General features: G+C 33.2%; 1 protein-coding gene across 1 annotated transcript in view; it reads right to left on the reverse strand.

Annotated features, from left to right (window-relative positions):
* EFCAB3 (EF-hand calcium binding domain 3) overlaps positions 1-12,303 on the reverse strand; it is a 498,542-nt gene that overhangs the window by 278,907 nt on the left and 207,332 nt on the right. Inside the window, exons 52-56 of the mRNA XM_070227127.1 lie at positions 11,797-11,901; positions 7,951-8,004; positions 6,571-6,675; positions 5,989-6,042; positions 4,473-4,577 (exon numbers count right to left, since the gene is read on the reverse strand). Of these exons, the coding sequence (XP_070083228.1) occupies positions 4,473-4,577; positions 5,989-6,042; positions 6,571-6,675; positions 7,951-8,004; positions 11,797-11,901 (423 nt within the window). The remainder of the gene's footprint in view (positions 1-4,472; positions 4,578-5,988; positions 6,043-6,570; positions 6,676-7,950; positions 8,005-11,796; positions 11,902-12,303) is intronic.

The raw sequence follows: 12,303 nt of genomic DNA on the forward strand, positions 1-12,303 counted from the left end.
GCCCAGAATGTGTTTTTAAAATATATTTTCCCACTAAAAGAAACCAAGTCCTTTGGGGAAATGGCTGATTCCAGTTTTGGAATCATCTGAGCCAAGAAGAACTTACGCCTGATAGCAGGAATGCAGGAAGGAAGCTATTAAAGATTACTAGGATTATGCCAAAAGGATCTGAAGCCAACTTGAAGAAGGCCATGTTGACGAAAGATGCACAATTTGAGCTTCAATAAAGATAACTGCAATAGGCTGAAATCTATAAAATGTCTAAATCCATTAATTCATAATGACACTTTCAAAAACCAAATTAATCAACATTAGAATATAGTAGGAAGCTATTATTTTGAAAACTGGTAAATAAAGAGGGAATTAAGAATTTATTTATGTTCCCTGTATAAATGGTAACACTGGATAACAAACTGTAGTTGAGGGAAGCAACTGGTAATAAATAAAAAAGGAATGATGGAATAAGAATATCACCATTTTGTAACTCCCAAGGAAGTAACAGATATCTAGACATTGATCATCATCGGCTGCAAACATTACAGACAGAGACAATCAGAATTTGTGATTCATGATGAAAGAATATGGTCTTACCAAAAGAACTTAAACTGAGTCTGATCAAGACACTTGATTTTGCCAATTTGCAGGAAATTCAGATGACAGGGAAGCATGTTGAACTGTACCATATATATGTAATGACAAGATCCAGACAGTGGAAATTCTACAGGTCAAATTTTCCAGTTCTATGATAGATAAATTATACGGAAAAGAAAGAGACAGAGGTAAAACTTAAAGACTAAGAGAAACTAAAAAAATCAAATAAATAAAAATGAGCAAGATTAAAATATTATATTAGGGATGCACACTTGGTTGATAAAGCTATAAAGAAATGCAGTGAAGTAACTACTATATAGTGAGGGTAGTGATTACTCTTGGGAGATGGAGTGTACTGTGACTGTAACAGGACATACGGAGGGGCTTCTAGTATGGAAAAGTTCTATTTCTTAATCTGGGAGGTGGTTTGAAGAGTGTTCACCTTATAATAATTTGTTTTGTATGGCTTCTATATCTGTATTAAATTTTACAATTAAAGTGATAATTAAGGAAAAGTAAATGGACAAAATACTACAATTAAAAGAAAAATATTTTCAGAGTGGATACAGAAAAACAAGACCCCAAGTAAAAACTGTTTACAAAAAGCGGACTAAACAGAAAGATTCAGATAGGATGAAAAAGTTATACCATGCAAACACTAATGAGAAAGTTGTGTGGTGTTATTGAAATTAGACAAAGTATACTTAGGGCAAGAAGTATTATGAAAGAAAAAAGGGTCTTTTATCATAACACAAGGATCAATTTGATGGAAAGATATAACAATCTTAAATTTGTATGCACTTAATAATGTATTTTCATATATATATAAAAAGCAAAAGTTGACAGGAATAAAATAAACTTTAGTCTAATCCACAGTCACATGTTTGGAGATTTTAACACACTTTTCTCACTAAGTCATTAAATAACCAGACCCCCCACCCACCCAAAAACAAGTAACATTATAAAAGACTTCAGCAATATGATTAACCAACTTGACCTAATTGACATATATAGAACACATATTCTTTTCAAGTGCATATGACAAAGATGCCAAAGTGGAACATATTTTTGGCCACGGAACAAGTCTCAACAAATTTTAAAGGATTAAAATATATAGTGACTATTTTCTGAGACTGTAAAATTAAATCAGAACGCAATAACAAAAACATAATGAGAATATGATCAAATGTTTGGAAATTAAGCAACACATCTAAATGATACATAGGTTAAAATAGAAATTACAATGGAAATTGGAAAACTTTTGGCTTAATGATAAGGAAAACATGAGGTTAAATTTGGGGGATTTCGCTAAAGCAGTGTTTAGAGGAAAATGTAAAGTTTTACCCACAAATACTAAGAAAGAAGAAAGTCTGGAAAATCAACAATATAAGCCAAAACTTCTCAAACATTTTGGTCACAGGATCCCTTTACACTCTTAGAGGCTTTTGAAGACTCCAAAAGCTTCTGATTATATCATATGATAGGTCATAAAACAAGTATTAGTGAGATTTAAAGGACTGAAATCATGCAAAGTATGTTTTCTGACCACAATAGAAGTAAATTAGAAATGGACAACCAAAGGAAATCTGAGAAATTCACAAATATTTGGAAATCAAACAGATTTCAAAATAATCCATGGGTCAAAGAAGAAATTACAAGAGAAATTAGAAAGTATTTTGATCTGAATGAAAATAAAATGTATGGGATTCAGCAAAGGTGGTCCTTAGAGGAAAATTTATAGCTTTAAATAACTATGTAAGAAAAGCAGAGAGATCTTAAATCAATAATTAAGCCTTTCCCTTAGTCTAGAAGAGTAAGAGCAAACCAAACAAAGGCAAGCATAAGGAAGGAAATAATAAAGATTAGAATGAATATTAAGAAACAGAAAACAGAAAAATGATAGAGAAAACCAATAAAACCAACAGTGGGCTCTTTGAAAAGATTGACAAATCCTTAGCTAGCCCAACCAAGAAAAAAGAGAGAAGACACAGACAACTAAAATTAGGAATGAAAGAGGATAACACCACTGACCTTACAGTAATTAAAAGGCTATTAAGGGAATATTATGAAGAACTTTATGCCAGAAATTTAACAACATACACGAAATAGACAGATTCTGGAAAGGACACAAATTGCCAAAACTGAATCAAGAAGAAACAGAAAATCTGGATAGTCCTATAACAAATAAGAAAATTGATTAAGTATCAGAAATCTTCTCAGTAAAAAAGGCCTAGGCCCTGATAGCTTCACTGGTGAATTATTTCAAGTATTTAAAGAAATAATATCAATCCTACACAAACTCTTTCAGAAAACAGATGTGGAGAGAACACCAATTCATTCTATGAAGCCACTGCTACACCAATATCAAAGCTAGACAAAGACATCACAAGACAAAAAAACTACAGTGGTGATGCCTTATAATGAAACTGGGAAGGAATGAGTTTTAGGAGGAAAATCAAGAGCTCAGATTTAGACAAATTAAGTTACAGATCATTTGAACTATCCAAGTGGAGATTGAAAATACCTATTAGATAAACCACCTAGAGATCCAAGGAGAGTTTTAGGTTAAGAATATATATCAGTGATTCATTATCACACAAATATAACTTAGAGATAAGAAAGTAGATAAGATCACTTAGGGAACCTCATTCTAAGCCTTGAGGTAGTTCTGCATTTTGAGAGAAGGTCCAGAAAAGCAGAAGAAGGGAAGTCTAGAGAGGGAGAAAGAAATCCTAAGTAGTTATAATCAGATTTACATGTAAGTGGATCACTCTGTCCACTTATGCAGAGTGGAGTTAAAAGTAACAAAATTATAGGCAGAGAGAGTTATCTAGCAGTCCAAGCAAAGAGGAAAAGAAATAGAAATAAGGGCAGTGATACAGGACTAAAGAGTAGAAATGGATTTAAGAAACACTTAGGAGTTTAAAATAGGCAATGTAAGGTAATTAATCAAATATAGGGTTTGGTGGGGGCAATGAGATAGGAAAAAGGATCAGTTTAAGAAGATGCTGAGTATTTAAGACTAAGAAAATTATGTTTGAACAGCCATTTGGGGTGACTGAATATAAATGTCTTACAAGATTTAGGATAAAATAGTTTGAAGATCAGGGGAAAAGACTGGAAAGAACACAAAATTTGGAAGTCTTCAGCAAACAGATGACGGTTAAAAGTGGGAGTTCGGAGCTGGCTCCGTGGCCAAGTGGTTAAGTTCGTGCGCTCCACTGCAGCGGCCCAGGGTTTGGATCCTGGGCGCGGACATGGCACCGCTCGTGAGGCCACGTTGAGGCGGTGTCCCACATCCCACAACTAGAAGGACCTGCAACTAAGATATACAACTGTGTACAGGGGGAGTTTGGGGAGATAAAGCAGAAAAAAAAAAAAAAAAGATTGGCAACAGTTGTTAGCTCAGGTGCCAATCTTTAAAAAAAATAAAAAATTAAAAAAATAAAAGTTTGAACTTTAAAAAAAATTTAAAAAATAAAAAAAATAAAAGTGGGAGTTCATAAAATCACTCAGGGAGAGCATGTAAAATAAAAGGAGCAAATGGTTCAGGGTTGGATTAGTTAAGGAATGAAGGGTTAGCGAGGATATGGTCACTTTTAAACTTAATCCATACAATTTTTATTCTACATTCCAACTACTTTCCCCAGACAAATATCCTGGCTTCTCTGTAAGTAACACTTGGTATCAACAAGGAAACATATTGATAACTTTAAATTTTAAAAAATGAGACAGCATTTCTTTTTACTTTAGGAATAAGTTCTATTCTAAGATACTCAGATTTCCTTTTAGCATCAAATAATTCTTATTTCAAAAATTCTCATATGTAATTTCACAAGCAAAGCTCTGCAAAAAGATTCAGTAATAACTACAGTGCTTACCATTAACTGGTAGGTTATCTGTTAGACTTTTAATCTCCTCTTCTGTGAGCTTGCTTCCCATCTTTTCTAGAACAGTATTGATTTTACATCTTTCAACTTTCCCTCCTTAGGAAAGAGACATAAAGAATAAGAAAAATTATTAAAATATGAGAAATACATTAAATATTAGAAATATATTAATGCTCTGTGTTACTATTTACTAAAAATGTTTTACTATTAAAATGAAACAAGGATAAGAAATAATATATTTTTCAGTACTATTTATGCTGCTTTTAAACATGAGTACCAAACTTTATTTTAATATTGTATTAAAGAACCTTAAACTTTGCCTTGGTGAAACTTTGGTCAAGAAATAATTTATGAAGGAGTTTTGCAACTTAAGCTAAAGACAACTAATCAAATTTATAGTAGGGAAGGGTTTTGAGAAAATTCTCAGTTGCCAGAAAATTTGTACTGGTTTCCAATGGAACTTTGAAATTATCCTACACCTGGTTTATCCATGCTGTGAAAACAGTTTATGAACATGGATTTTTTGGTGAATATTTTAAATAGAAAGCTATTTGTATTAGTAAAAACCAATATATAATAACTACTTGGGATGATATCTAAGAGGACTTTGGCTAGAAATACTCTGAAGTTGAAGCAAGAGCTGGAGCTGGGAGTGAATGGAGAGGAAAATTTATTATTAAAATCATAAAACAAGAGCCCCAGAAACCAGCAAAGGTATATAGATGGGGAAATAGGACTACAGAAAGACTGAGAAATCAAGATTCTGGCTGTCATTGCCCCATTTTCAATGTGACACTCCATTTAGTTGATAAAAACTAAAGTTGTTATAAAGTGGGCAGCACCATGGACAACTTCCACATTAAATTTAAAAATCATCCTGCTGCCGCTCTTCCCAAGGGCCTAGGAGAGCCAGGCAGCATTCTTCCTGTGGCAGGAGACTCTCTCAATAGGCGCCAAGTGGCAGGGCTTCTAAGCCTTTTTCATTCTTCTTATGCTCTTTTTTTTTTTTTTTTTTTTTTTTGGACTAAGGAAGAAGGAAGAGGGAAAGCAAAAGAAAAAATAAAAAAGACCCTAGCCACAACTTGTGTCTTTGCCTACATATTTTTCCTTAACTGGATCTCACTAAAAATACATTCTATTTAGAAGAACTGTAACAAACATTAACTTATGGATTTAATTCTATCAGAAGATCATGTCCAATCTTTCTGACAACAGGCAGAAACTACTTTTTGTTTTCTTTGCTTTAATTAATTCTCAGAATAGCTACCTATCACTCTCTTATTTTGTTGGATCTACCTAGAATTCAAATTATACTTTGAGGGTTAAGTTCTGAAAATGATAAGAGAATGTGGAACCTCCTACAAAGATTTAAAAACTCCAGACATTACACAGTAAAACATTTAAAACGAATGAAGCTAAACTTAAAAATTATTCATAGAAGAGTAGCTTGATTAAAACTCTAATTATATAAATTTAAACCTTAAATCTTGAGTTACTTGTTACTCACCTTTAAAAGACTTCACATCATCCAACAATCTATTTTCACAGATCTTCCCAGCAGCTACAATGCAAAGCACAATTTACATCAAATAAAATATGATGTAGATGTTCATAAAAATGTACATATATTCCATAATTTCAGGAAGAATTATTTATTTGCTGAATAATTATGTTCTTTTCTCCTTTTCCAGTTCAAGACATACAGAGAGGAAATGAGAACTATTTCAGCATGAAAAATTAGGTGATTTTAAACACCCAAGACACCTGTCCATAAGCTCTGCTATACTGATAATCCTTTGTTTCTTCTTTGACCTCTTCCACCCAATCCTTTTGAATCTGTCATCCCATCAATTTCTTTCATTTTCTTTATGATAGTTTTATCATTGGCTAGAAGGGACCATATATGTGTTTATTCTCTGATGGCCTGATTTATGGCTAAAAAGAGCAAAAGGGTATCTGTAACTTAAAACTTAGTTCTAATTGTTTTAAGTATTTTTTTAAATGCTAAACAGAGATGTTTAAAAACTTCTCCCATAGTCTCATAAAACTAAGCTCTCAAGAAGGCAACAGAGGCACGTCTGAGGCTTACCATCAACTGGCAGCATTTTTAGCAGCTCCATTTGTTCTTTATCTGTTAGCTCAATACCCATGTTGCTCAGAAAGTCTGGTAGATACTGCACATCAATCTTTTGTCCTTTGAAAAAATGGAAATGTTATCATTTAAGAATTTTGTAAGGGGCCGACCCAGTGGCGTAGTGGTTAAGTTTGGTGTGCTCCACTTCAGCTGCTGGGGTTCGTAGGTTGGATCCTGGGTGCGGACACACACCACTCATCAAGCCATGCTCTGGCAGCAACCCACATACAAAATAGAGGAAGACTGGCCTGGAGCCATCTAGCACAAATGTTAGCTCAGGGCCAATCTTCCTCAAGCAAAAAGAGGAAGATTGGCAATGGGTGTTAGCTCAGGGCCAATCTTCCTAACCAAAAAAAGAAAGAAAAAAGTAAAATAAATAATAATTTCAAATAACAATTTAATAATTTTGTAGAATAACTATTTCAAATAATGATTTAAGAAACACAAGTTTCTTCTTGATTTGAACAAGTTCAAATGCATAATAAGATATATCCATCTATACAGAACCAAAAAAGGATCACGTTTCAAATTTATTTAAAAATGCTGAAAAGTGTGATCCCCTAATATTAGGACAGGTCAAGGTAGAGAATTTTACTTTACATTTTACTTGAATAAACTGTCTGGTTAATTAAGATTTCAGAATCAATTCATTTATACATCTTACCAGAGTCCAGTGGATTTAATTTTTTTTCTGAATTATGTGCTTTGTTCCTTGTATTGACAGTAAAAACTCCTTATCTTATTGTTACTTGATCTATTCTGTTTTGAGAGTCTTTAAATAATATATACATTTTTAATTTTATTTACAACCTGCATCTTTATTTAGTAGTATCTGAATTTATTTATTTTTTATTTTTAAAGATTTTTATTTTTTTCTTTTTTCTCCCCAAAGCCCCCCAGTACATAGTTGTATATTCTTCATTGTGGGTCCTTCTAGTTGTGGCATGTGGGACGCTGCCTCAGCGTGGTTTGATGAGCAGTGCCATGTCGACGCCCAGGATTCGAACCAACGAAATACTGGGCCGCCTGCAGCGGAGCGTGCGAACTTAACCACTCGGCCAGGGGCCAGCCCCTTTAAATAATATTAAAATGAGTGATATTGTGAGTAAAAAACAGTCTCCAGAAAGCTTACAAATTGTTAGTAAGTTATAGACATTAACCACTATTTATAAAGGCAAACTAGTATGGTAGAAGCAAGTGTTTCATCACGAAAGGTTAAATAAAACCAAAATTTACAAATCAAGAATAGAATAGTACGAAAATATTATTGACTTAAGAAAATATACTTCTGCATAAAACCTGGGTGTCTTAACTCTATAGTAACTTCCCACTCACCTGTAAAAGCTTTTAATCCATCCCACAACTTTCTTATCTCAACTTTCTCATCTGCTGCAAGAAAAAATACAAATCATAAAAAGAAATAGACCAGCACATGCTTCAGTGTTCCCTCATTTAGAAACAGGTACAACGATGTCTGCTAGTCACACATCTTTCATGAATATTGTGAAATGAGAAAAAAGTAGTATCCTTGGATTGATTTAACCCCTTTGGAAGAATTCAAAGAACTGATTATGATTCATGTGTACTATTTATGAAAATAAAGCAATATTTCTTTGCACTCAAAAAAAGAGAAATACAACATAAGACTTAGAAATAACGTGAGACAGGATAAACTTCCAACAACATGTGTATACTACAGAGTGTTCCCTACTTTACCCTCTGCATGAGAATATATCAGACTAAATAAGTGAAGTATGGAAAAGAACAATTTCAACAACCTAGTTGTGATTTAATTCTGTAAGAAACGAAGCCAACACCAGTCAAGGGATAAAATTTGAAGATCACCTCTTTTCAAGGGTATACTTTTAAGCTTTAAGACACTGAAGAACTTTTATTGCTTAGATCAAGCCACTACAACAGGATTTAAATTTGGTATATCCTATAGTCATATTTCAACTTGGATTTTAGTAATTATCTTATCTAATGAGCTCTCACTCAGAGTTTCTCTTTATTTTAACAAACCCAGACAGAATTTTTTTACCTCTTTTTGGGTTGAAAAATTACTAATTGCTTTGAAGTCAATTTCTTCACATTAGGGATTTTTTAGGGTTATCATACCATGCAGACACTATTAGATTTTTATACAAAAATATTTCCAATTTAACATTTTTTAAAAATTTTGTTTAGTTCATTATAGATTCTTATATACTTGTAAGAAAAAAATTAGTTATGCCTTGGACATTTCACCCAGTTTTCCTCAACAATAAAACTTGTAAAACTATAACATAATTATATAAATATAACATCACAAATAGAATATTGACATTGACACAATCCACCAGTCTTATTCAGATTTCTCTAGTTTTACTTGTACTCATTTGTATGTCTGTGTGTCTATTAAGCTCAATACAATTTTATCACTTTTGTAGGTTCATGGATCCACTACCACAGTCAAGATACACAACAGCTCCAATATCACAAGGATCCCTTGTGTTGCCCTTTTATGACCGGTACTTCCCTGCTGCATCCACTCTCCATCTGACCCCCTATTCCTAAGTGACAATCATTAATATACCCAGTATTTAAAAAATTTTGTCATTTCAAAAACATTATGTAAATGGAATCATACAGTATGTAACCTTTGAGATTGGCCCTTTTTGCTTAACATAAGGCTCTGCAGATTCATCCAAGTTATTGCATGTGTCAATAGTTCATTTATTTTTATTGATAAATAGTATTCCATAGTATGTAGGTGCCACAGTTTATTAAATCATTCACCTGTTGAAGAATATCTGGACTGATTCCAGCTTTTTGCTCTTATGTTCATGCTTAGGTTTTTGTGTGAACCCAAGTTTTCATTTCTCTGGGATAAATGCCCAAAGAAGCAATTGCTGGATCATATGGCAATTGTGTATTTTGTTTTTTGAGAAACTGCCAAACTGTTTTACAGAGTGGCTGTACCACTTTACATTCCTATCAGCAAATATGAGTGATCCACTTTCTCTAGCATTTTCATCAGCATTTGATGTTGTCACTAGTTTTTATTTTAGCTATTCTGATAGGTGTGTAGTAGTATCTAATTGTGATATTAATTTGCATTTGCATGATGGCTAATGACATTGAGTATCTTTCCATGTGCTTATTCTCCATCTTTATGTCCTCTTTGATGACATGTGTTTTCATATCTGCCCCACACCATTTTCTAATTGGATTCTTTGTATTTCATATTGTTGAGTTGTGAGGGTTCTTTATGTATCACAGATGCTAGTCCTTTGTTGGATACGTGCTTTGCAAATATTTTTCTCCCAGTCTTCAGTTTGTCTTTTCATCCTGTTCACATGGGCTTTCACAGAGTTAAAGTTTCTAATTTTGATGAGATCTAATTCGTCAACTTTTCCCCATAATATATGGTTTTAGTGTAATATATATTTTTAAAATTAATTTATTTGTGACTTGGTAACAAGTATACACTCATTAGATTAGCTAGAATTGGCAAAATGCAAACACATTTACTTATACACTATTATTGTAAGGGATATAGATCAACAAAAACTGGGATACTGCTGATGGAAATATAAATTGCAATTTGAGATTATATTTGTAAAATTAATTACTGGCCTACCCTATGACCCAGTAATTCTAGAGGTGTATACTCCTATGTATATATACCTACAGAAACTCTTTGACATGTGCTCCAGGAGGCATACACAAGATTGGTTTTGGCAGGACTGTTTGTAATAGTGAAAAACTGGAAATAATTTAAATGTCCATTGATGGTGAGAGGTATAAATAAATCATTGTATACTTACACAATAGAATATTATATAGCAATGAAAAGTATTACCATAGTTGTATGCAACAACACAGATGAGTCTTAGAAACATAATAATTGAGGAAATAACAAGATCCAGAACACTTGTCACATACTATAAGATAATATTTATAAAGCTCACAAAGCAAGCAAATTTATTTAGGAACACATACGTACATGATCAAACTAAATTATTTTTTAAAGCAAGGGAATTATAAACACAACGTTTAGCATAGTGGTTACTTTGCAAGTGGATGGCAGAGGGATGAGATGGGGGAAGAGTACATATGTAGGTATAAGTTCGTGGCAACGTTCTAATGCTTAGGCTGTGTAGTGGAATCATGGCTTTTTATCTATTAACGCTTTATAATTTATCTATGTATGTATAATAAAACAATTTTCTGTTTCAAAATATTATATTTTAAAACATAATAAAGGAATAATTACTTTCGAAATAATATAGACTATTGAAAATAAATGGATACCTCTACAAAAATATATTCTGGAAATATTATATATTTTATACCAGGGTACAGTAGTAATCAATGGCAAAAATTAAATAACATGGCATATGAGTAGAATGAGCAGGTTTAAATAAGCACTTTAGCCTAAGGAATTTTCCCAGGTTAGTATTCATTGTTTTCCTCATTTGTGATGGAATTACCTTGTGATTCAATGCACTTCAAAGTGTGTCTCTAGCCCAGTACGAGACTATTGAAGCCCAGGAATATAGCCCTTGGATCATGGAGCTTGATCCAGAAGAAGGGAATCATGCAGCTTCATAGAGAGAACATGCCATGCATGCTGGCCTGAATCTCTCATTGTCCTTGACCTTATGATAGGTATCAGGTTCTGTTATAGCTTATGGCAAAGAAATGTGCACCAAACTTGTCATTCTTTCCTGTTCCTTTTTTGTCTTCTTGTCTCATGGTAATTGACTGGATGAAGTGGGATTAGTAGTAGTGGAAATCATCATTTTAACAGATAGTTGAAGTCATTTAAATCATTCTTCACTCTTAGCATTCTTTCTTTCTCATTCTCATTTTCTGTATATATTTTTCTCTAACTTTATTTCATTGTATTTTCACTCTTCTGTCTTCTGATTTGTTTTCTTTCCTCCAACTTTTCCTGATCTGATAGTGGACCTGAACAAATTCCCTTCTCTACTTAGGGTTCAAGTGAAACAAACTGCATCATGAACTGATGAAAATGATATGAAAGACATAATTAGCTATTCATTATCTTCTGGATTCTTTTATACTTTTTTCAAAATGCTTACCTATGCCAAATAAATATTTTAATGGGTTGATTGATGCATATGGAAAACCCCAGATCAATCTGAGTAGCTTAAAAATATCTTTAATGCTCACCACCAGTGGGCAGGTTGCGTTTCAGATCCTTAATTTCTTCTTCTGTGAGGTTTAATCCCATGTCCCCCAAAACTGCGTCCAGTTTATTCACATCAATGACCCCTCCTTGGGAAATGAGAGGAATATGAGCAAAATCTGATGTATTCAAAGCTCCTAATTTCTGTATATTAAGGTTATTTTCAGCGTGAATATCAAGGCTTCATAGTACAAAGAGGGTCAATAATGGAGTTAAAAACAGAACTTTCTTAGTTAGTGTGATGACAGGTTTACAAAGCATAAATTTTAAAAGGGTTTGAGTCACTATTTAACAATTCATAGAGGGATCTGGCAGAAAAAGTGATGAGGTAGGAGAACACAGCTTCCCTGTCTCCCCATAAAGATCAACGATTGGACAGAAATCCATGAATAAAAACAGCTCTGGAAGATCTCTAGAGTTTACTTACAAAGTTTTAGCAACACAGTGGAACCAAAAGACCCAGAATAATTGCACAAGAAGAGAAGACAGAC

Source organism: Equus caballus, chromosome 11, assembly GCF_041296265.1.
Source record: "Equus caballus isolate H_3958 breed thoroughbred chromosome 11, TB-T2T, whole genome shotgun sequence".
Taxonomy (NCBI): domain Eukaryota; kingdom Metazoa; phylum Chordata; class Mammalia; order Perissodactyla; family Equidae; genus Equus; species Equus caballus.